The sequence below is a fragment of the Hippopotamus amphibius genome, chromosome 17 (assembly GCF_030028045.1).
Source record: "Hippopotamus amphibius kiboko isolate mHipAmp2 chromosome 17, mHipAmp2.hap2, whole genome shotgun sequence".
Lineage (NCBI taxonomy): Eukaryota > Metazoa > Chordata > Mammalia > Artiodactyla > Hippopotamidae > Hippopotamus > Hippopotamus amphibius.
Window position 1 is genome coordinate 22,028,260 of NC_080202.1, and position 26,026 is coordinate 22,054,285.

Below are 26,026 nucleotides of genomic sequence, written 5' to 3' on the forward strand. Positions count from 1 at the left end.
TTAAGTGGCTCTTTTTCCATGACGCGATGTGAAATACTGCGGAAATGATGAAAAGGGTGCAGAGGCCCATTCCATAAATCCATGCTGTTATCTTTTCCTAGCAGTCATCAGACTGCTGGTGGAGGAGGGCACTGCCCACAATGGCCGGAACAATGAGGAATGCCTGTGTGTAACAGCAGCATGTTGGTGGCAAGTTGGTTTGTAGCGGCTCTTGCCTGGGGCCCGGTGGTTCATGAACCTGTTGTGGCACCAAACAGTTTCAATAAATGATACCTGGCTGCCTCCTGGCCACCACTGGAATCGATTCTGGAACTGCGTTGATCCTCTGCTCCTCCTCGGGGGCTGGGAGCTCTGTCTCCTTAGCGCCGGTGGCCCTCATGGGCTTGGGCTGCTCCGGAGGCCGCTCGGCAGGGGAGGGTTGGGTTGGAGTGGGCCAGGCCAGGGGTCTGGACAGGGTCGGAGCCGACCAGGCCCCCTGTTGTCTTTCTGATCATAGAGGAAAGCTTTTAGTTTTTCACCATTGTGTGTGATGTTTGCTGTGGGGTTTTCATATATGACCTTTTTTGTGTGAGGAGATTTCCTTCTATTCCTAGTTTGTTGAGTGTTTTTATCATGAAAATGTTGAATTTCATCAAATGCTTTTTCTGCATTAATTGAGATGATCATGTGGGGTTTTCTTTTTCCCTTCATTCTGATAATGTGGTGTATTATATTCAATTTATGTATGTTGAATCATCTTTGCATTCTAGGAATCCAGTGGAATCCTTGCATCCTAGTTGGTGATGGTGTTTAAGCCTTTTTTTTTTTTGAAATTAATTAATTAATTAATTTGGTTGCACCAGGTCTTAGTTGTGGCATGCCTGATCTTTGATCTTTGTTGCGGCATGCGGAATCTTCAGTTGCAGCTTGTGAACTCTTAGTTGCAGCATGTGGGATCTAGTTCCCTGACCAGGGATTGAACCCAGGCCCCCTGCATTGGGAGCTTGGAGTCTTAGCCACTGGACCACCAGGGAAGTCCCTGAGCCTTTTAATATGCTGCTGAGCTCTGCTAGTTTTTTGTTGAGGATGTTCATGAGGAACGTTAGTCTTTAGCTTTCCTTTCTTACAATGTCTTTGTCGTTGGTATCAGAGTAACTGTGGCCTCATAGGATGAGTTAGAAAGTATTCTCTTCAATTTTTTTTTTGGAAAGATTTGGGAAGAATTGATGTTAGTTCTTCTGTAATTGTTTGGTAGAATTCACCAGGGAAGCCATCAGATCCGGGGCTTTTCTCTATTGGGAGATTTTTGGTTACTGTTCTCCTTACCAGTTATAGGTCTATTCAAAGTTTCTCTTTCTTTGTGATTTAGTCTTGGTATGTTTTGTGTTTCTAGGAATTTATTCATTTCCTCTAGGATATCCAATTTGTTGGCATACAGCTGTTCATATTACTCTCTTACAATCCATTTCCTTTCTGTAGAATCAGTAGTGATGTGCCCACTTTCATTTCTGATTTTAATAATTTGAGCCTTCTATCTTTTTTTCATAGTCTGTGTAGTTAAAGGTTTCTCAATTTTGTTGATCATTTCAAAGAAACAACTTTTGGTTTCATTGATTTTTCTCTATTGTCTGTCTGTCTGTCTGTCTCTCTCCCTTCCTTCCTTTCTTTCTCTCTCTCTCTTTCCTTCTTCCTTCCTTCCTTCCTTCCTTTCTTTCTCCTATTTAATACAGTATTTATGTGTCTTCCTTCTGTCAAACCCTGAGCCAGCCGCTTTCCCCAGGCTGCCTGGGAGGTACAGGAGAAGGAATATACAGCGCAGACGAGATGCGGGAGAAAGAACTATGGGAGGTGGAAACAGCCCCTTCACATGGTGAAGTGGATGAGAAATGGCACCATCAGGCAAAAGAGCCTCATGGCTTCCAAGAGGGTAAAGCCCAGAATAGCGTGGAAGAGCTATTGCTTCAGAGAAGGGTTCCTGGCATACCCAATTGTGAGGCTCCCAAACACAGTCCCAATTCCAGCCCCAGAGCCAGCCACCCCTCCTGTGGCAGCGCCAGCCCCAGTGAACTTCGCTGCTGTGTCAGTGTCCCTTGAAATGGCGCTGGCTTGGAAGCTGCAGCTAGGAATAAGTGAGGTGGTCAGGGTCATGGGGCTGCAAAGCTGCTGTGACTCTCATCTGTCAATGTCCCGGGTGGTTTCAGCACCACTGCAGACAGTGATCGGCTATAGAGTGGAGAGGTTCTCCTGATCAAGGAGGGGGTGGGGATGAACTTGGAGCAAGCATACACTTTCAGGGGACAGGGGTGAAGGGCCATGGCAGGAGAGCTGCTCCCAGTGCAGAGAAGACAGAGGGGGTTCTATTGTTTTTCTATTTCATTTCTTTCTGCTCTAGTCTTTATTGTTTCCTCCCATCTGGTAGCTTTGGGTTTCGTTTGCTCTTCTTTTTCTTGTTCCTGAAGTTTTAAAGTTAGGTTGTTGATTTGAAATTCTTCTTCTTCTTCTTTTTTTTGGTCAATTTTGTTTTTGTTTTTGGCCACTCCACACGGCTTCTAGGATCTTAATTCCCCAACCAGGGATTGAACCCAGGCCATAGCAGTGAAAGTGCTGAGTCCTAACCACTGGACCACCAGGGATCTCCTTCTAGTTTTTTAATGTAAATGTTTATAACTGTAATTCCCCCCCTTATTTCTACTTTCACTGCATCATGTGAGTTTTGGTGTGTGGGTTTTTTTTTAATAAATAAATTTATTTTATTTTTGGCTGCATTGGGTCTTTGTTGCTGCATGTGGGCTTCCTCTGGTTGCTGCTAGCAGGGGCTACTCTTTGTTTCAGTGCATGGGCTTCTCATTGCGGTGCCTTCTCTTGTTGTGGAGCACAGGCTCTAGACCCGCGGGCTGCAGTAGTTGTGGCTCACAGACTCTAGAGCGCAGGCTTAGTAGTGATGGCACACAGGGCTTAGTTGCTTCACAACATGTGGGATCTTCCCAGACCAGGGATCAAACCCATGTCCCCTGCATTGGCAGGCGGATTCTCAACCACTGCACCACCAGGGAAGTTCCTGGTGTGTTTCGTTTTCATTTGTCTTCAAGTATTTCCTAGTTTTCCTTGTGATTTTTTCTTTGATCCATTGGTTATTTAAAAGTGTGGTGTTTAACTTCCACAGTTTTTTCCAGTTTTCCTTCTGTTGTTGATTTTTAATTTCATCCTGTTGTGGACAGAGAAGATACTTTGTATGATATCCATCTTTTAAAATCTATTGAGACTTAATTTATGGCCTAATATATGGTCTTCGAAAATATCCCACATGCACTTGAGAAGAATGTATATGCTATTATTGTTAGGTGGAGTGTTCTGTATATGTCTGCTAGATTTAGTTGCTCTATTGTGTTATTTAAATCCTTTATTTCCTTGATTGTCTCTGTCTGATTGTTCTATCCATTATTGTGAGTGGGTTATTGAAATCTCCAGGTATTATTGTGGAACTGCCTATTTCTTCCTTCAATTCTATCAGCTTTTGCTTCATATATTTTGGTGGTCATTAGGTATATAAATGTTTATAATTATCTCTTATATTAACCTTTTACTTTTCATTTGTATTTTGTGGGTTTTTTGGTGTTTAGTTGTGTTTTTTATAGTGAAATGTTTAAATTCCTCTCTCATTTCCTTTTGTGTATATTCTATAGCTATTTTCTTCATGGTTACTATGGGGATTATGTTTAACATCCTAAAGTTATAACACCCTTCTTTCCCTTTATTTTGTTCTGTTCTCGATTTTGGGAGTTCCTCTTTGTATGTTGAACCTTCTGAACAGGTTCTCTAATACTTTTATCTTTTCTCTCTTATTATTCATCCTTTTGTGTTTTTATACTGATTTATGAAAGATTTTTCTTAACTTTATCTTCTAACTCTTGTATTGAGTGTTTTCATTGCTGTGATCATATTTTTAACTTCTGAGAATTCTGTCTTGTTCTTTATTTTTTTTTACCTTTTTAAAAATAAGTTTATTTTATTTATTTTTTGGCTGCATTGGGTCTTTGTTGCTGTGCAAGGGCTTTCTCTAGTTGCTGCGAGCAGGGGCTACTCTTCGTTGCAGTGCACAGGTTTCTTGTTGTGGTGGCTTCTCTTATAGAGCACAGGTTCTAGGCGTGTGAGCTTCAGTAGTTGTGGCACGCAGGCTCAGTAGTTGTGGCACACGGGCTTAGTTGCTCTGTGGCATGTGGGATCTTCCTGGACCAGGCATCAAACCCATGTCCCCTGCATTGGCAGGCAGATTCTTAACCACTGTGTCACCAGGAAAGTCCCTCTTTCTTGTTCTTTAAATGTTTCTTTTAAAAACATCCCATTCTGTTTCATGTATATAGTATCTTCTTTTAGTTCTTTCAGGGTAATGATACACCTTTAAAATTAAAATTTTTAATTTTCTTTTTTGAATTTTGGAGTGAGTTTAGACTTATAGGAACATTGCAAAGATGGTACATAAGGTTCCTGCATACCCTTTACCAGGCTTCCCTTAATGTTAATATCTTATATAGCTGCAGTACCTTTGTCAAAACTAAGACATTAACATAGGTTCAGTACTATTAAGTAAACTGTAGACTTTATTCAGATTTCCCCAGTTTTTTTTTAACTCATGTGTTTTTTGTTTTTAATATTTATTTATTTCTTTATTTTTGGCTGCATTGGGTCTTAGTTGTGGCATACGGGATCTTTCATTGTGGTGTACAGGCTTCTCTCTAGTTGTGACTCAGGCTCTCTAGTTGTGGCTCTCAGGCTCCAGAGCACATGGGTTCTGTAGTTGTGGCACTTGGGCTCTCTAGTTGTGGCACTCAGGCTTAGTTGCCCACGGCATGTGGGATCTAAGTTCTCTGACCAGGGCTTGGACCCACATCCCCTGCATTGGAAGGCAGATTCTTAAGCACTGGACTATGAGGGAAGTCCCTCATTTGGTTTTTTTGGTTGTTGTTCCAAGATCTAACCCAAGAAACAGCATTGCATTTAGTGTCTCCTTAGTCTCCCTGATCTGTGATAGTTTCTTAGTCTTTCCGTTTTTTGTTTTGCTTTTTTAAAACTGGACCTTGACACTTTTGAAGAGGACTCTCGAGTCTTTTGTAGAATGTCCTTTAATTCAAATTTATCTGATTTTTTTTTTTATGATTATTTTAGGGTTATGTGTTTTGGGGGAAAATACCACAGAATTGAGGTTGCCCTCCTTTCCTCCCCCTAATTTTAATGTTTTTTTTTTGTTTGTTTTGTGTTTTTTTATAATCTCTTCAAGTTGCTTTTTTTTTCTACATGTAGTCATTGTTTTTCAAAAATTCTTTCATGTTGGAGGTTTTTCTCAGACATTTAGTAATCCTTAATTGACTGCTAAACTTTGAGAGAGGGAATTGAAAAACTGATTCAAGATTATGAAAATGTGAATGAGGCTTGTTGATTATTAATTTCAATGTAGGGTGATTTAATTTGGCATCTTAATTTGGAATTCTAGTGTTCTACTTCAGGCTTTTTTTTGTTGGTCTGGTTAGATTCTGCAAAGAAGAATCCTTCAGTTTCCCTCCTGGAGGGTGACAATTAGGGAAAGAAGGCTGGGCCGTCTTGCTCAACATGTTTACTTAATCTCTCCATTTTCAATACGGTGCCCTCCTCTTTACTGTTGCTGGCATCCCTCATCCTAGAAGCCTTCCGTTTAACCCTCTAGAGAATAAATCTTGTCTCTTATCAGGATAGTAGAGCAGCAGGCACCTGGCTCTACCAGTTGGGAAGCACATCTAAGGATATGAAATTTCTGAAACAGAATTTCAACCAATCCTTTTTATAGTTTCATTTTTCACTTCTACTTCCTGAACATTTTGGAGATTCTGTGATGTAAACTGTATTGATTCTAAGTTTACCACAGATGGCTCATAATTTAGTTTTCCTGGGTTTGTGTAGTCATTTTTCACTCCTCCATCTGGCTTCCAAGAAAATTATCTTCTTGTTGTCTCCCCTGACTTTTTTTTCCCCTGGGGGATGTCTTTTTGTGGATTATATCCTTAAAAAATTCCTTTACTTCTGTTTTAGTGTGTTCAACGTACCATTTTTATCCAGAAGTTTGGTAAGATTACTTAAAAGGTGCTGAAGTTTGCACCAGCTTCCTCCTTGATAAATATTCTATATCCCTGGACTGAGAAATGAGGAATAGGACAGATAAGTACACCATGTTATTTTCTCTATTATACCCTAAAGAAATATGCTCCTATTTTACAAAAAAAATCAAAAAGTCTCCAGCTGGCTCTTGAAGGAAATGACCTCAAATTCTTGCAACCATTCGGATCTAGTATTTCTCCTAAGTCATCATATTCTACCATCTAGGTCTTTATTCAGTGGTTTCTTCTACATGGAACGATCCTTCCTCTCCCTCCTTGTTTTTCTCTGTAGTTCTTCATTGTTAATGCCTTCCCACTCCAGGAAGTCTTCTTTGATCCCTGTCCTCACCATTACCACCTCCAAGTTTGGATAATGTACCCTTCTCTTATGTTTCCACACCTAGCAATTATTATACTACTGTGATTTTTAATTTAGGTGTGCATCGCCGCTTAGTTAGGGACCAAATCTTATTTATCTTTGAACATACATTATTTATCTCACTAGTTGGAACACAAATGCTTGTTTTTTTTTTTAATTTTAATTTTTATTATTATTTTAAAAAATATTTATTTGGCTGTGTTGGGTCTTAGTTGTGGCATGCGAGATCTTTTGTTGTGGCAGATGGGCTTCTCTCTAGCTGTAGTGTGAGGGTTTTCTCTTCTCTAGTTGTGGCGCCCAGGCTCCAGGGCATGTGGGCTCTCTAGTTGAGGTGTGAGGGCTTGGTAGTAGTGGCACTTGGGCTTAGTTGCCCCACAGCAAGTGAGATCTTAGTTCCCCGACCAGGGATCAAACCCGTGTCCCCTGCATTGCAGGATGGATTCTTTACCACTGGACCATCAGGGAAGTCCCAAATGCTTGTAATTTAAAATTTTAAAACTCACAGGAAAATAAAATGTGGCTTAAAAAAACCCTGTAACTCTCTTGTGGATATTGAGTTAATACCAAAATCCATTTAAAAGTTCATCAGTAAAATGGACAAAAATGAAAAGGCAAATTCAGTGATTCTTTTTGAATAAATTTCAGTGAAGTTACTGTGGCTTAAAGGGCAAGAATATGTTAGTTTGGATACTTTTATCAGTGGCTATGAAAACTAATTGCTGCCTCTTTGTTAGAATTGCTTGGAAAATACAGTGTCATTTGAGTTCAAGGAGAACATGTTAACTAAGTTTGGTAAAATCTGTTCTCCTTTTTTAAAAATTTTAGTGGGAAAGCAAGTTTTAAAAAAAATTTTTGGCTGTGCTCCGTGGCTTGAGGGATCTTATTTCGCTGACCAGGGGCTGAACCCACATTGTCACAGTGAAAGTGTGGAGTCCTAATCACTGGACAGCCAGGGAATTCCCAAAATCTGTTGTATTTTATGAGAGAAATATCTAAATAAATAAGTGCATTAGCTGTAATTAGCTTTTCCTCATTTTTCAAGAACGTGGGGTATAGCTTGGGAGCCTTTTGCAAATACTTTCAAGAGTCTCCAAATAAAAGTATAAGAACATGTACAGTTGATCTTTGAATAACAGGGGTTTGAACTGCATGGGTCCACTTATATGTGGATTTTTTTCAATAGTAAATACTGCAGTTACTATAGGAACCAAAGTTGGTCAAATCTGTGGATGATGAATCTTGAATTTGGAAGAACCATGCATTTGGAGGAACCACATGTACAGAGGGCCCACTCCAAGTTATACACGGCTTTTTGACTGCACGGAGGGTTAGCATCTCTAACCCCTGCTCTTGTCCAAGGGTCAACTATGTGTATTTTTAAATAAAAGAGAATTCGACATTGCCAGCATTTGATATAATGAAGGAGATGTTTATTTGGCTAAGCAGAATATCCTACAACTGGATCTGGGGAAGGGCCTTGTTTTGGAGGTGATAAGACAGCAGCTATATGGGCCTTTGCCTGGGGGTCAACTCCATTCTTTGTCCACTTAGAGAAAAAGTCTTAGCCTAATTCATTGCAAGGTCCTTTAGGGATCCCAAACATGTATGCAAGCAAAATTTGAGTGAGGGTGAATTTTTGTCAGCAAAGGGCCCATAGCTTTTATCAGATTTCTAGTAGTGTCTTGACCTAAAAAAGTTTAAGAGGCATTGGTTTAGGTACTTAACCCACTGTGCTTGCTTGAGGTCATAAAGTGGAGGAGGCAGGGAGTGAGGATTAATTGTGGCTTTAAGACTTAACTTTTTGGATACAACTCATGATAAGATGTTGTTAATGTCATGACATACATATATAACTGATTCAAAATTTTACAAAACTATTTATCCTTATAAAGTGTGGTGCACTCTTAACATTTTCTATTCTATTTAATTTTTAAAATGTTGGTTGTAACCCACTAAATTAATTTTTTAGTATTCTGATTATTGGTAACCCATAGTTTGAAAAACACTGGTCTAGTGCATCATAGTTTATAAAACTCTTTCTTATATTCTCAGTCCTCACAGCAGTCCCATGAGGTCCATAAGACCACTTTTTATCTGTACAGATGAGGTGACTTAGAGACCTTAAGTGATTTGTTCAAGTTTGCACTGCCAACGTGTGGCAGAGTCAGAGTGTGATCTTGGTCCTAGGTTTTGACTCCAGCTCCATTGGCACCTTTGGTTACATCCCAACCAAACTACATACTTTTTCCTTCCTTTTCTCACTCCCCTCTCTACCACAGTTGTAAGGAATTACACTAGCTCAGACAGCACAACTGGATAAATCCTAATTCCCCAATTGGCATACCTGCCCTGTCCCCAGTCCCGTTGCTTGTCACTTGGGGTCCTCTCTTAGAAATTCTGGATTTCCCTATCAGTGTAAAGAAGTTCTTTCCTTCTTTTTTCCTGTCCATCCTAGGCCGGTGATTTTCAAGCCTGGATTTAAAGAGGTTCAATCAATTGTGGATCTTAATAATTCAAATCTCTGGGTCTCTAGCAGGGATTCTGAGTCAGAAGATCTGGAATGGAGTTTATGTATGTGTGTGTGTATTTGTTTTTTGTTTTTTTAAATTGAAGTATAGTTGATGTACAATATTATATAAGTTATAGGTGTAAATAGTGATTTAAAATTTTTAAAGGTTATATTCCATTTATAGTTAACTATAAAATGTTGGCTATATTCCCTGTGTTGTACAATATATCCTTATAGCTTATTTTATACATAATAGTTTGTACCTCTTAATCCCCTACTCCTTTATTGTCCCTCCCTCCTTCCCTCTCCCCACTGGTAACCACTAGTTTGTTCTCTTTATCTGAGTGTGCTTCTTTTCTGTCGTATTCGCTAGTTGTATTTTTTAGATTCCACATGTAAGTAATATCATACATTGTTTGTCTTTCTCTGTCTTATTTCATTAAGCATATACCTTCCAAATCCATCTATGTTGTTGCAATGGCAAAATTTCATTCTTTTTTTTATGGCTGAGTAGTATTCTATTGTATATACACACCACATCTTTATCCATTCATTTGTTTTTAAAAAGCTCCACAGGTGATTGTTATATATAGTCAAAGTTGAGAATTTCTGCCCTGAATACATTACAGTTGTTGGGCTTCGAAGGAAACCCAGAATTTGGGAAATAGCGAGAGATTCTTTGGTCCCTTTGAGTTTAGGGACTTAATAATGAGAGACCTGTCCCCTCCCTGGCTCCCCAACCTTTGTGGGTGGGTGTAAACATGTGGAAACATAATCAGAGCCTGACTGAGCTGTAGAGAATCTAGTGGTTCTCTTCTCCCCACTGCCTCCTTTTTGATGAAATGTTGGAAATCATAAGGTCGAAATGTGTCCATTGAAGCATACAATGGGAAAAGGTACCTTGTGAAATGGTAAGCTTGGATTATTGCTTAATACTTCTCATGAATAATAAAGTGTTTGAATATGTAATGCTTTCGATTTACAGATTTAAACAAATAAACAACTGAACTTTATACTTCAAGTTAAATAATGTATTTGACCAGAAAAATAATACTTTGAGTATTTAGTTTTGTGCTATGATGAGCAAACAGGAATTGATAAACTTGGATTTTCTTAGAAAACAAAACACTTCAAATCTCTCTCTTTCTCTCTTTAGTTCTTTTTGGAGGTGGATATCTGCTCAGACAATAAGAATTATAAGAGGTCAGTTACAAATAATGCTCCTTCATGTTTACAGTGTGATAAAAATTTTATGTTCCTGTGCTAAAATATAAAACTGTAGGCTTTTATGTTAAAAGTTGCCTTCCACAAAAGAATATAGGCAGATTGAAGTGGCTGAGACTTTGACAGTGATAGTAATCCACCACTTTCCTCTTCATTTCAGGCTGGAATCGGTGGAAATGGGATGGGCTATGGGGTAGCTTCTAGAGTGTCTGGACAGCTACTCAGCGATTTTCCATACAAGACCTGTCTTTTCTGTGGTTTGTAGGCTTGTGCCTGGAAATACCACTCAGTAGAGTTGCTGATTGATGGACAGGCTCTTTAGCTCTTGACACTTAGCTGCTTTCAATATCTGGAAACTTTTAGGGAAGGCTGCCTTCATGTTCTTAGGTAGGAAAAAAAAATTTTGAAATTGACCTTATGGAGCCTTTCATTTATTCGTTAATCCTTTCTTATACTTCTCCCTTGGTATCAAAGAATTGCTCCTTTCTCAGTGAGGGGTGTGTGTGTGTGTGTGTGTGTGTGTGTGTGTAGTTATCTAATTTCACTCAGGCTATAAACTAGAATCTGTCCCAGAGGGCCTTACTTATTTCTCTTGTGAAGAGGGCACCTATTATTTTCTGTGTTGGTTGAGATAGAATTTTTGAAAAATTTTTTTAATCTATTATTTTTAAACTTGATTATTTACTGCTCTAAAATGTGAAAGAAGTAGCTTTTTTGCTGCTCTACCTTTTGGTGTTCTTCAGAGTGGTAAATCTGTTAGAACTTTTCCCTCCCTCCCTCATTCTCTCCCTTTTTTCCGTTCATTCTTTTTTTCTCTTAGTGATTTGGTTTTTTGAAGGTTCTGGAAATAAGCCTGTATAGAATTTGGAGATATTAAAAATTTTTTTTTGAAAAGAAACCTAATATTCCAAGGGAGAAATGTGTAGTGAATTTGTGAATTTATTTATTTTATTTTATTTTTTTGGCCACAGTGCATGGCGTGTGGGGGTCTTGGTGTCTCCTTGCCACCCCCCCCTCCCATGCCCACTACAGGGATCTAACCCGGGCCCCTTGCAGTGGAAGCCTGGAGTCTTAACCACTGGACTGCCAGGGAAGTCCCCTGTATAGTGAATTAGACATTGAGTTTTTGCTCTCACATGATACTTTGATATTTGATTCTGGTTTTAAAAATTAAAGTTAGCTTAAGTAACCTCCAACTCACTTTGAGGAAATGTCTATAGGTATTTTTTTTAGCATTCCTGGCAATTTGTTATTACTGCTTCATTCTTCGAGCACAGTGGTTCTCAAATTTCAGGACTTGTTAAGATAAAGATTACCAATGTCCCAACCTATAGGTTCCAGTATAGTTAGCTAGTCTGTGGTGGAGCCCAGGTGATGTGGTTACTGTGGCTGCTGCTGTGGTCTGGCGACCACACTTTGAGAACCACTGCTCTAGCATTTACAGGTACTGTTTTGTTTTTGTAAAATGAATATTCTCTGATTCATAAATTACACAGGAATAGTGGTGCATGTGTGATTTTAACATATTTAGTGATGATTCTCAAATATTTTAAAATCTTGATGTTCTTATTATTGAATGTCAAAGAACACTACTGTTTACTTTTATACATCAAAGTGGTTTACAGCATATAAAATTATTAATACTAAGATTATTATTTATTTATAACCTTCTCTTAGAGCACCTCAATATCAGGACTCTGAATTAAAATTGTTGGTCAGGCTACAAGCTGTTTAACACTAATTTGATGTGTAGTTTTGACTTTTTTAAATAGGATTTTTGAAATGATGGAATAAATATTGTTTCATTTAGTTTTCTTTTTTATTGTTGTTGTGAGCTTTGAACTATGTTTTGGTCCTTGTTAATTAGTTTGCTAACAGTTGGTAACATCTAATCCTTACTAGGCCCTGTATCTAGAAAACTTGTACTTAATTGAGATAACGCCCCCATAATTTTCATTATACATTTCAAATTTGATAGTAGATTCACTTTCTCTCTATCAGTGTCAGCAGGCAGCATATTAGAGCCCCAAACAGACATTTTGGGGTGAATTTTTAACAGGTGTAACTTAAGAAAAAACTGATGGGGACAAGTAAAGTTTTTTTTTTATTAAAAAATACTCATCAGGAGTTTGCTTTAAAGCAAACTCTGTGTGTGTGTGTATAGTATATGTATATACACATTTAGTTTGCTTTATATATGTATGTAAATATATAAATATATTTCATGTGTATATATTTATATGTATATGCACTTATGTAAAATTCACATCCTCTAACAGTACAGTGTTTGGAATCAGATGATAGTTGTGTACTTTACTTTAAACACCAAGTTTCAAATGACCACCACTCTCCCCAAACCCTTACCTTGCATTCTCCCCGCTACCAACAATTGAAGTCGCGGTATCACAACGAGCAGCTTTCACCTACTGCAGAGATGTCCCCATTGCTCACTGGTATCTCTTGGTCATCACCCAATTGATAGATAAATGGGAATGGCTTATAAAGTTTTTAGAGAGAACCTTCTTTGAGGAAAAGGGAACCGATTTTAATTTTTTAGGCCTTCTTCCCATGATCTGGATTTTCTTTTCTTTTAGAAAGCAATGGCCTTGAGAAAGAACAGCTAAGTAAACTGGTTCTCAAGCTCTGCCTTGCTTCCAAGTGCCAGCTGTGTTGTATTAGGTCTGACCTGTGGCTTTTCCTCAGATATAGGTTATTTCTAACTTATTCCTCATCTTCTCCATAGCTCTGAGACATCATTTTGAAGGAATAATGGATGAACCTTCTTCCTTGGCCAAATCTCTGGAGCTGAACCAGCACTCCCGATTCATCATTGGTTCCGTGTCTGAAGATAACTCAGAGGATGAGATCAGCAACCTAGTGAAGCTGGACCTCCTGGAGGAGAAGGAGGGCTCTCTGTCTCCAGCCTCTGTCAACTCAGATACGCTCTCTGACTTGGGGCTCTCTAGCATACAGGATGGCTTGGCCTTACACATGAGGTAAGTCAGAGAAGTTTAATGTTTTACTTATTTAACCTGTCCTATTGGTTTCACTGATCTTGTTATGAAAAGAACAAGAATAATTTGAGCCAAGATTGTTTCACCTTTTTCTATATTATTGAACTTAAAGTTTTGATGAGTAATTGGAAACTGATGTATTTTGCCTGGAGTGCAGGTTTTGAAGGCGTCTTTTCTTAAATGCTCCTCTAAACTTTCTCCCGTTCTTCCTACATGCTAGGTGTTTTAGTGAAACCCAGCAAGTGAGGTTGAGGAATTTCAGTCTCTGTACTACTTTGACTAACATTGTTGTAACTGTCTGGTGGTTGATAGGACTTTTGCGGGGGTGGGCAAATTTGTAGTAATCTTTCTTTGAACTACTTTATCATGTCAGAAAGTTATATTCTAATTCTGGCAGGGCCAGCCCTTATTGAGGAACAAGGGCTTGTAGAGCTCTCCTTTTCCTCTAGAAATGCAATTCTCTACATAGAATTGAGAATGGTAGTAAATAGTAAGACTAGGTTATTCTTATTTATTGATGTTTGATTGTAAAACCAGTGTGTGAACTTTTGGTCATTTGCTTTGCATTTCTTGGATTAAAGGGTCTGAATTAGTGGCTCTTGGTTTTCACTGTACATTAGAATCACTTGGGGGACCTTAAGAAATGAGCCCCATCCCCAGAGATTCTGATTCATGTGATACTGGCTTGGCTTAGAGCTGGGGCTTTTTTTTTTTTTAAAAGCTGTTTGAATGATTCTAATATACAGCCAGGGTTGAGATTATTGGTTAGCCTAGATACACGTAAATTAGGGTGACTATTGCTGCTGCTTTTATCTTGGTGCTTCTGTTATTAATGGGTCATAAAGTAATTCAGCTTCTTTTTATACACTCAATATATAGATTCTGTAGTAAAATCCTGTACTGGGTATGGCTGAATGTGACTGTCCTGCCTTATGCTTATCCCAGGGGATTTGGGGTCCTTGCTTCTGAAACGTGAAGTATTGAGTGTCAGTGTCAGTGGTCACCCTTGTTTGGCTTATGTGGAGGCTGAAAGAAAAAAGTTAAGCAAGTTAATTATGTTTTACTTCACAGATTCCTAGAACTGCAATGAACCAGAGAGATAATTTAGCCTAATGCCTTTTATTTAAATAGATGAGAAAACTGAGGCCTAACGAGGGAAAGTAACTTGCCTGAAGGTAAATAGCTAGAGAACTGGAATTCAAAGTTATGTACCCTGAGTCCATTTCAGCAACTTTTCTCCTCTATTTCCTTGACCATACAAGTGTTTTAATTGTATAACTGGTTCAGACAAAGTTGGTTTTTAGGAGTTAGTAAATAAGTATTATATCTACTCTCTGGGCTTAAAAATTGGAATAGAAGACAGTGTTTAGTGACAGGGAAAAGAGATCAGGTCTTTATCTTTATGTAAACCTTTTTTTTACTTACTAGTTTACTTAATGGTTGTCCCGAAGGCTAATACTGGTGGTGGTATCTTCCTCCCTGAGGTCATTTGTAAATGTGTGGGGGTTGTGACTGGTGGGATTACTTGCATTTAGAAAGCAGAGGACCCAAGATTCTAAACCTCCTGCAATGTACTGGGTAATCACACAGAACCAGCTGAGAATTGTTCTCACGATGTCATGGTGCCCCTGTTGAGAAAGACTGGGTGAAATCTAAATCCTTAAAGCCAGACAGCACTTGAGAAACTTGTCCAGTTTGAGGCCAAGTGAAGCAGAATATCAATTCGTTGGATTAGGAAATTGTGACTTTGGCAATGGTGACATAAATACCATTACAAGAAACTCAGCTGATGCTATTACAAGGCAGTTTATAGTTGCCAAATCATTCCCAAAGTTGATGGCTCTTATTGCAAAGTCCACGTGGTCAGTGGTATGAGCCCCTGCGTATTTCTTTGCATGCCCTACTGTTGCAAAACTCATGCCTGTAGCTCATTGCAGAACCATGGATTGAAGTGTGATCAGCAGCCTGGAAAAGAGACAGTGCCAGCTTCTACTTGCTTCTCAGGTAGCTAATGTTCCAAAATAGAACAAAGGTTCTCCGTTGACTCATTTCTTAAGTCACTTGTGGATATGGTGTCCTTGGGGGTAATTTAAATTGATCCAAATTCATTTTATATATTAGAAAGGATTCTGTTCTGACATCTGCTACCAATTAAGTATGTGACCACAGACAATTCATGTTACCTCTTTGGACTCATATTCCTCATCTGTGGAAATGATGATATTGACTCAGATACTCCTTTTCGGCCTTTGAACCCAAAATTGAATAGGGACTGGCTGAGTTTAGGATTAGTTCCCAGAATGAATAGTCTAATCCTTCACAGGTGTTACCGAGTAAAGAGACAGGAACATTCTCAAAAGACAACTGGAGGTCATCTAAAACCAAGTGAAGTAATTGCCATAGTATAAGGACGAGAGTGGGCCCCTCTCTCAAGTGAGGGCTTGGTTTTAGGTGCTAAATGAGAAGTCTAGTGGGTGTGATGGATGGATAGGCAGAAAAAGAAAATAGACTTTTCCAGAGCTGGAGATGACTTGCATCACATATTTTCTAGAGTACCAGTGAAAGATTGAATTAAGCACTCTCTAAGCTTTATGACCCAGACATTTGAAAATAATGCCTAAGAAAGTAGTTATAGCTTGGTAGGAATATATAGGCTTCACTGTAGATAAACTGTGCTTTGGCTTTTTTATTTTTAGAGAAGATCAGCTAGGGTTTGTGACCTGTGTGTCAGCTAGGTTGATATATTTCTGAACCTCATTGTTAATATTTTTTTTTCAGTTTCCATAAAGATCTATTTCATTATTGATGGGTAGTGCATTTAGCACTTAAATACATTTAAATAACGTATAGGTGACTACATGACTGCAGCATTGGTAACTAGATAGGTAACCAATTCAGCTAGAAACCAGCTAACAAGTAACTGTCTAAATATTTAAAATACAGCTCTTGTTTAGATCATCTTTTGTTTTGATCCCCTTCTTAGCGGGGCAGGGAAGCCTGCTGGTCACACTGGAAATATATTAAGGTCAAATCTTCTTATATCCATTCCCAGAGGTTTCTTTCAGCTGGATTAAGCCTTCAACTCCAGGGCAAGTGCAAGTTTGTGGCCTCTAGCATTAATGCTCTTTCCATCTACCAGGGCAGTATAAGCTTCACGTCAGGCTTCAGAGTCTTGAATGTACCCCCACGCAAGTTAAACTAGAGTTGTTGACTTTTGCAGATATGGATGCAGTGGGATCCAAGTGATACTTAGCTGCAAATGCCAAAGCGAGTGCAGTTGGTTCCAGATGTCCAAGCAAGGTTTACTGAAGTGTCAGAATCTTCACATACTTTCTGATAGGCCCACCCTCCAAATTCTGTCCCATCACTAACATTAGTGTGTAGCTGGAAGTCGCCAGTCCTGTAGCCCACTGCAAAGTTATTTCTTGTCAACTTTGATTTGGCCCTGTCAAAGGTCATCTGGTAGCCAGCAAGCCAGCCCTCATAACCAAAGACAGCTGAACTGTGGATTGCAGGTCCAGCAAAGTCAAAGTTAACATCACAACCCAGGTTTATACATTCCTTCTTGTAAGAAGTCTTGATGTTACCACTTTTCTTTGCCGTGTTTGGTGAAAAGCTGGTATCACGTATCTGTTTCAAACCGTGACAAATGTGGTCTTCAGTAGCGGTTTCTGTTCCCAGAGTCTCACCAGTGTTCCACTTTTCTGTGAAAGTCAGACCATACTCACACCATTTTTGTTTGGTCTCCAAGGTCCTAATAACTTTACCAGTGTCTGTATTAGATGAACCAGAGCTTGAGAATTCCACACCACTGCATGACTTTGTTTTCACATCCAGCGTCACCAACCCCCAAACCAAATCCTTTGTTGAGAATATCTCTGGAAGCTTTGAAGAGGTCAGCACAGGATGGAGGAATCTACATTGGCCTGGGGCAGATCTGTCCAAGGCTGCAGGAAGAGGTGATCTGGTGGGTTCCTGGGGGAAGGGGGAGTTGCTGCTGCTGCTCCGCTCAAAGCTGAGGCCGCTTGGCTCCTCGGAGGGTCGGGCTGCAGCTGCCGCAGCTGGAGGGCAGAGTTCATTATTAATATTTAATTGACATTTGAGGAGAAAGACCATTAAAGACTGAATGTAGACATCCCGATTTTGATACCTAATGTATGATTTGGTGGCATATAAGAGAGCCATCCAGTTGTATGGATACTGACATGTTCTCTTGTGGGACGAGACATCCTGTGGGATGCCACTTGAGGTCAGATTGTTCTGCATACTTACAATGCTGTACAAATCCAAATTACCCCACGCTATCACACTATCAACCAAACAAAGACAGTAATCAGTTTTGTCAACTAGTACACTGATTTCCTGGTTGAAGTCCAGTTGGAAACAGGTTAGCCCTGCAGTTGGATCTTTTACTTCTTAAGGTACTGTGATTTTTTTTAAACCTTTTTTGTACTACAGTTCATGTATTTGAAATTCCATCTCAATTTTCTCTTAAATTTCTTAAAAATATAGACTCAAAACATGAAATGGCCAACTTTTTATGCTTAGCAAGCATGTTTGGTTAATGACTATTTGAGAACCATCTGTAAATGCTGGGTGTGTGTGTGTGTGTGTGTGATATATGGTATATATGTCAAGCCTAAGATGTCCTGTAGCTGGTGTTTAAGACAGTAGTTGCTGCTATGGAAGGAGAGAGTCATTCAATTCACTCAGGAAGGGCTCCCTGAAGGTGAGTTATGTTCCTGTCTCATTTATGGCCTAGAAAGAAAAGTACTTTACCAATATCTTAGAAAATTTAGGATTCACATATGAGATTACCTATAACATGTTTGACTCTTCAAACGTGTTTGAGTCTTCAGGAGAATCTAACTAGAGAGTTTTGTTTTTTCTTTTTGTTTCTTCTTTCTTTTCTTTTCTTTTTTTTTTGGCTACGTTGGGTCTTTGTTGCTGCAAGTGGGCTTTCTCTAGTTGTGGCGAGCAGGGGCTACTCTTCATTGCGGTACGCGGGCTTCTCATTGCGGTGGCTTCTCTTGTTGTGGAGCACAGGCTCTGGGTGCGTGGGCTTCAGTAGTTGTGGTGTGTGGGCTCAGAAGTTGTGGCTCATGGGCTCTAGAGCATGGGCTCTAGAGCACAGGCTCAGTAGTTGTAGCACAAGGGCTTAGTTGCTTCGTGGCATGTGGGATCTTCCCAGATCAGGGATCAAACCCATTGGCAGGCAGATTCTTAACCACTTCTCCACCAGGAAAGTCCCATAACTAGAGAGTTTTGACATTGTTTCGTAATTAGAAATAATCTGTAAAGTTTCTCCAATGACACAGTCATGAATTTGGGATCAGCTCCTAGATACTGCACTTTATGGTTGTATTAAAAATTTCATATAGAGCTGCACAGAGCTTCATCCATAGGAAAGAAGGTGATAAGGTGAGAATCTGAGAGAATCTGAGAGTGGCTGTCAGCTTCCACTCCCGTTGATTGGGTCAAGAGGGAAGTTAAAGAGAACAAGAATAGTGAGACAGAGAGAGCTGACCTATTCCTGCTATACCCTATCCTATTTTTCACGTGATCTTTAAGAACTTGCAGTCCTGTTTTCTCAGTGACTAATTAGAAAAATAGTAGTAATGATCGGTAACATTATTGAGTGCTTTACTATTTGCCAAACTGTCTGATGGGCTTTATATGTGTTGAGTGTGTCACACTTAATCTCCACAGCAACCCCACGGGGTAAGTAATGTGCTCTTATTACCCACAATTTATGGATGGGGAATTGAGACACAGGTTAAGTAACATACCGAACATCACACAGCAAATTGTGTATGGAATCCAGTCAGAGCTCATACTATCAGCCACTACACTAAATTGGAACCCTGGGTGTAATAGATACGTTTGTGTTCTCTTTCAACAGTATTTCTCTAATTAAACGTCAGCCTTATTTAAAAGGGACAGAAGTTAGAAAATATATTTTTAAATAATGCTTTACTAACAAAGCAGTAGGGAAAATCAAAAACAAAATACAAGAAAGCAAAAATAAAGCCTTTTGTTGCACAGTCTTCTGGGTCCTTTTCTGTGCATATGTGCATGTGCATTTCTTGCTACTGAAATGAGGTCATCCTGTACATACTGTTTTACAGTCTCTTTTTCGTCAAAACTTTCCACTTCTGTATTTCAATAAATTTTCATCTCATCTAATATGTACACCATATTCACATTTCTCCAGTTGACTCCAAAATCCTGGTTCATCCAAACTGGTTTCAAATCCAGGGCTGTACGTTGTATATTATATCCCTTAAATTTCTTAATCTGTTTTGTTACCCTCCCTTTTTTTTGGTGACAGTGACTAGTGACTTGTAGAAAAGGAAGATAGCAAATCATGAAAGTGTGTGGCTACTAGTGATAGTTTGGTGGTATAGAGAGAAATGAAAGAAAAAATAAAGGATAATTTACCCCATTCCACACTTTTTATTATAGGATTTGTAGCACAATTTGGTGTTGCACTAATGATATTTTATTGGATTTTACAATCATAGTGAAAGTGACCATTATAAAATATAGTATGATTTAACCAAAAGCTATGAAGAACAAGAGCTTTCTAGTTTTAGCTGTATATATTTGTATTTGACCTGGAAAGAAACAAGGATTCTCTTTATTTTTCAGTCGCTCACTTTTAAACTCCTGAGTGATTTCATTTTTTAAAAAATAAATTTATTTATTTATTTATTTATTGGCTGTGTTGGGTCTTCGTTGCTGTGCGAGGGCTTTCTCTAGTTGCAGCGAGCTGGGGCTACTCTTTGTTACAGTGCTCGGGCTTCTCATTGTGGTGCCTTCTCTTGTTGTGGAGCATGGGCTCTAGGTGCACATGGGCTCAGTAGTTGTGGCTCGAGGGCTCTAGAGCGCAGGCTCAGTAGTTGTGGCGCACAGGCTTAGTTTCTGTGCAGCATGTGGGATCTTCCCAGCCCAGGGATCGAACCCACGTCCCCTGCATTGGGAGGCGGATTCTTAACCACTGCGCCACCAGGGAAGTCCCTGAAGTGATTTCATTTAAATCTAGCGATGGAGGTAAAAATAGGTAGCTGCAAAAGCCTTTAGAAAAGTCAAATGTGCCATAGTGGTATAAGATATTATTTATTATGGAGGAGTTCTTTTGTGAGGTAGTTTGTTTGCCTGAAAAAAACCTCTTTAAGTCTTTTGCATATTAGGGCTTAAAACTTGGGAATTTAGATTTGAAAGGCTTGTGATTACAGCAAACAGACCGTCAGCGTTATAATTTATGTTGAGAATAACCATTACTGAGAGGGCAGGAAACTCCTTTTCCCCTTCCCATCTTTTGGCTCACCTCTCTCCAGCTGTAACATGGGGAGCAAGGAAACTGGCTCGAGTTCTTAGTTTATATTATGGCTTTGCTTGCAGATGGATGGGCCTGTGAGAATGTTCTTATGTTTGGCTTTCTTAGGATTTCTCATTTAGCTTCCCTGAGCTTTCTCCCTTCCCCCACCGGCTCTCTGAACTCTACTCTCAATGCTCCTTCCTTGATATTCTGAGGTTCTCAGTTGCCATGGTGCCTCAGAAGTGGAGTAGACAGAGAAGGTCATTATGAGATCTGCAACTTGGTAGTTTTTTGCTGAGGGCAATAGTTCCTCTCTCTATCTCCCACTCATTCCTTTTTCCATTCAGAAAACAGGCGCTCTCTCTGTCTGTGTGTGTATCATAGTCTGCAGAGCCTATTCTACAAACTTAGCTAATTGTGGACATGAAATTACAAATGTTCTAATGTTCAGGACAGCCGCTTGATGGTGTTTATTCCTTTTAGTACTTCTAGTGTCATGCATACATTTTCCCCCTGCATTTTTCCCGTTAATATAAATTTAAAAGTGAAGTTTGGGAAGGTGGGATGAAGTCAGGGGAGGGAGAGGATATGGGGGTATATGTATAAATATGGCAGATTCACTTTGTTGTACAGCAAACACTGGAACAATAGTATAAAGCAATTATATTCCAGTAAAGAGCTTAAAAAAAAAAAGTGAAGTTTGCTTTTACTACTTAAAATTTTTTTAAATTAATTAATTTATTGGCTGCATTAGGTCTTCATTGCTGCATTAGGTCTTCATTGCTGCACACGGGCATTCTCTAGTTGCAGAGAGCGGGGGCTACTCTTGATTGTGGTGAATGGGCTCCTCACTGCGGTGTCTTCTCCTGTTGTAGAGCATGGGCTGTAGGCTCGCGGGCTTCAGTAGTTGCAGCACATGGGCTCAGTAGTTGTGGCACATGAACTCAGTAGTTGTGGCACATGGGCTTAGTTGCTCCATAGCATGTGGGATCTTCTTGGAGCAGGGAGTGAACCCCTGTCCCCTGCATTGGCAAGTGGATTCTTAACCACTGTGCCACCTAGGAAATCCCACTACTTAAATTTTTAAAAACTATTAGATATATGCTTACTGTAGAAAATTTGGAAATCCACAAAGTTAAAGAAAAAAATAAAAAACAGTCCAGCATATGATCATCCAGCAATAACTGCTGTTAATATTTGATATGTCTCCTTTCAGTGTTTTTTACCCCTTAAGGATAAATTTCATTAAAAAGTATATACATAGGTGGTAGTGTAATGAATACACAGCTCTGTTTCCTGCTTTTCCCCCCACATAACAATATTTTTCATGTCCTTAAAAATCTTTTATAAATGTAACTTTTCCAGAGTGCTAATGTAGAGTTATGCTTGTTTCTAAGTGGCTTTGGTTTCTGAGGCAGTTAATGACTCCTTGACCATCTACTTTCTGTTTTCCAAAAAATTTTTTGACATCTGTAATCTGGAGGTGGTCTCCTCTTCCATTCTCTTTGTCCTTATGTCTTTATACCTCTTTTACTATTTTATTGTCATTTTTGTGTGATTTTGGTAGGGAACAGTAATAAACAAATGCTCAGCCTGCCACTTTCAACGGCCACTCAGTTCTTAATTTAGTGCAGTTAGTTCTGCCTTTACCACCTCCTGAAACTACTCATAGAAAACTCGCTGGTGACCTTCTAATGGCCTCAGTCAACAGTGTTGGCTTTTCTCTCGCTTCTTGATACTACTCCCTATGTTTTATGAACATAATCTCCCAATTCTCTTTTCTGATCCTGCCCTCTTAGGGTGCTTGAATAGACTTAGTTTTTGTTTTTGTTTTTTTCCACATTCCCCTTCATTGGTGGTCTTCTGCAAGGCTTTCTGGCTTCAGTCCTCTTCTCTTCTTACACTACATCCTCTCCCTTGACCTGTCTTAATTGCACGACCATATCTCTGATCTCCCAAGCCATGCCTCACACCTAATTGCATATTCTTGTTGGTGCTATCCCTCAGTAGTTCTTGAATCCATCCCCTTCTTTCCATGATCACAGCCATTGCTCTTGCTCTTATTTCTTATTTGGATTATGGCAGTAGTATTTTAGCTTGTCACTCTCTTTCCCCCCTACAGTATAAGCACCACATGGCCACTGCGATCTTTCTGAGGTAAACGGATCATCTCACAGCACTATTGAGTGGGTCCCTCTTATCCATAGGACATATTAGTGTCTAGTCAAACATTGTGCCAGGGTTCTAATGTTATTTCTAATACTCACAACAGCTCTAATCATTATGATAGGCTTAATGAGATCTGGAAGGGGCCCACTAATGTCTCAGAGATGTTTGAACTGGGTTTTGAAGGATGAACAGAAAACAGACAAGCTAACAGAGATGGGTGTGTATGTAGGAAGGATAGAGATGGTGGGGTTGACAACATGTGTAATGGTACCAGACTGTGGAAACATCTAGCATGTTCAGGCAGTTATAAGACATGGAGTGTTACTGGAATGTAAGGGGGACTGAAACTGTAAGGGGTGAGGGCTGCAGGGTGTATGACTTTTTTCTGATTGTTGTAATAGGGCAGTGCTCCAGGAATCTTGCACTCAGCCTGAAGTTACCATCCTCCACCTGGATGAGGGGCCTTAGGTTTCTCAGCAGAACTCAAAGATATTGTTATGCACACTCCTTGAGGAGGAACCAGAACCCTGCCTCAAGGCTGTGCCACCACTGGACTGCTCCGCTCCTGTTTCTGCATCCCCTCCCTTCCCTGATTAGCAACTATTTGAATCTTGCCGCCAGGAACTCAGGGAAAGTCAAGGAGCCTGAATGAAGCCTATATCCTACAAACAAGAAACAGATACAGAAAGGATTTGTACTCTGGAGCCCCACAGAGACCTGCTCAGTTTCAATTCAGGGAACTGGGCAACAACTGGCTGCTGCCTCTACTTGGGAAACAGACACGGAATTAGAAACATTTCTGAGTTCCAAGTCCTGAATCTGAGTCTTTTATGATTAAAACCTCAATCCCTTGGTCTGGCATTTTGGTGTAACAGACCCAATTAGAAGTGGTTGGAGGAATGACAACTGGAATTTTAATAGACGAAATAAATCTCATTTCTCTTCAGGAGAATAAGCCTGAAACCCAGTCTGGACCTGGTGCTTTGGGGAGACTTGTAGGCAGGTAGCCAGTTGTCTGGTTTTATCTAAGTAGGTTTTAACCTTTAATGTGGTATTAACACATAGTTAACAGGTGCTATTGTTACCGAGTCCAAGCTCGCTCTGCTTGCCACCGACAGGCCAACGAATCAGAGCTGAGGTGTTGAGGCAAGGAATACGACTTTATTCAGAAAGCTGGCAGACCGAGAAGATGGCAGACTACTGTCTCCGAAAAACCATCTTATCTTATCGGGGTCTGGATGCCAGTTTCTTTTATAGAATCAGAGAGGGAGAATCTGTGAGGAAATAAAGTAAAAAGGTAGAATAGAGAGGGAGAGGCGGCAGGGAAGTAAAGTAAAAAGGCCATCAGTCTTGCATAACATCTCTGGGAATGACCAGCCTTGGTGAGGGGATATGTTAATGTCTTCCTTCTCACAGGTGGGCAGAATAGATTGTCTCACTGTGAGTTGAACAGAGGCACTTTAGTTTAACATTCAGGCAAGGGGCAGGTTTCTCTGAGGCAGGCCACCATGTATGATTATAATAACAAAAGCAGCAAAAAGCAAAGGTTAAAGTCAAAGAAATAGACTGAACATGGAGTCCAATTTAGCTCTTCCCTGTTACACTATCATCATACGTCTCTTCTTTTTGTTGATGTATGATCCAAAGGAATTTTATTGTCTAAAAAAACATAATATGTAGTTACAAGAGGAGACCTTGAAAAAAATAAGGTTGCAGTTACCAGCTGCCAGCAGACATTGTTTTGAAAATGGCTGGTTGCATCCTAAGTCTGACACAACTCAGAAAACTTAAGTTCTCAGCAATACAAGGACTTGTCTGAAATCACACCCGTAGTGTCACCTAGTTATTTCCTTGGATGTCTGAATCACAGCTACTCCATTTTGAATTTTAATTGTAATTTTCTACTTAATGGTCAAAGCAGATGTCACCATTAATGATGTCAGTGTTTCTGTAGGTATGAGACGATGCAAGAATTGGGCTCATAAAATCTTTTCCTGAAAATATCTGTCTGATGGCCTATTCCGCCAGTTTTTCCCAGAGCACAAAGTGCCTCATTCCTGATATCCACCCTGAACTCCTTTCAGGGTGTGTTGAAGGTCAGTGGCTGCAGTGGCCATTGACCTAATCATTGCAGAGGCAGATGGCAAGGGCCAGTTTTCAGTTGGTAGGACCCCTTAAGGGTCATAAATTCAACCACGGTTTGGGGGGCATTTTATGACCATTTTATCCCACAGTGCTAGGAATGCTCATTCCCAGGTCTGGTGAAGATTTTACTGATAGGCTATTCAGTGTGCCTTACTAGTGGTCAAAAGTCTCTGGACCACCTGCCTTACTAGTCTTTTTTGGTCCAGGAAAATATTCCCTCTTGTTGCTTCCTCCCATATCTAGAATTACACTATTATCATCATTGATCTTATGTGGAACTATATATCATCATTTTATCAGAAGCTCAGTCACACATTTCGTAATGTAAGAAGCAACAATTTTCTGAAACAGGCAATGTAGAAAATAATATAGTTAGTAGTATTAGTAAAGTCTTAAGTAAGAATTAAGCTAAGAATTTCCGTTAGGGGCAGCCTTGTATATCCCAGGTCCTCTGACTTAGTCTGTTCTGTACCAGTCCTTATCTTTAAGGGAAATTATGTATTGGCACTGTCCATAAGGCACCAGCCCAGTTTCCTAGTGTTACCAGACTGATTATCCTGAGTATGATTTAATTGTTCCCCAAATAGAGGAGCCTTTAAACTTAAATTACCATAGACTAATATTGACTACATAAATCCATCCCATAGTTGTGGGACACTTTATTCCTCGGCTGAAATTTTACTTGTTGCCCTGATTGAACTTGAGTAATAGAAGAAAATTCATATTTATGGTCAGGGTCAGAGCAGGCACTATTAATTGGCTAGGTGAGGGGATTCCATCTAGTAATATCAATAGTGACCTGAACAGGACTGTAATTTTCCTTTTTAAATAAATTCCCTAAGGGCCAACCAATTAGAGCCTTGGAGTGGAAAAATCCACCAAGGTAACCCAGAAGTACTAGACACAAACCACAAACCCAACAATTGGGTTGATTTTTAAAACTAGCATAGGATCATGTCTATGATAGAAAAACAACTGATTCATATGCAGAGGTCCAAGGAGTCAAGAAAATATCATAAATGATCATATGAGTCAGATTGAGGATCTTTGGCAAGCTCTCTACTTCTGAAGTCCTAGTGTGAGTGTAGTTTCTCCTCTGTTTGAGTGTTGTTTTAAGGTGATTTTGAGGTCAGCCATCCTGCTTATAGGCCAGTCCAGTGC

General features: G+C 39.6%; 1 protein-coding gene and 2 pseudogenes across 9 annotated transcripts in view; 1 reads left to right on the plus strand and 2 right to left on the minus strand.

Moving 5' to 3' along the window:
• ACACA (acetyl-CoA carboxylase alpha) overlaps positions 1–26,026 on the plus strand; it is a 281,219-nt gene that overhangs the window by 50,012 nt on the left and 205,181 nt on the right. For 6 of the 9 annotated variants that reach the window (XR_009049894.1, XM_057714164.1, XM_057714165.1 and 3 more), the window contains exons 2-3: positions 10,149–10,195; positions 12,960–13,212. Coding sequence is in view for 8 of the 9 variants with exons in the window: in XM_057714164.1 (XP_057570147.1) it covers positions 10,149–10,195; positions 12,960–13,212 (300 nt within the window). In the remaining variant the exon portion in view is untranslated. Of the gene's footprint in view, positions 1–9,856; positions 9,904–10,148; positions 10,196–12,959; positions 13,213–26,026 lie in introns of those variants that run through there. The other 3 variants (XM_057714170.1, XM_057714167.1, XM_057714169.1) reach the window with 2 other exon arrangements.
• Positions 1,843–5,649, minus strand: LOC130840231 (ATP synthase F(0) complex subunit C2, mitochondrial-like; annotated as a pseudogene).
• On the minus strand, positions 16,301–17,152 carry LOC130839771 (voltage-dependent anion-selective channel protein 2-like; annotated as a pseudogene).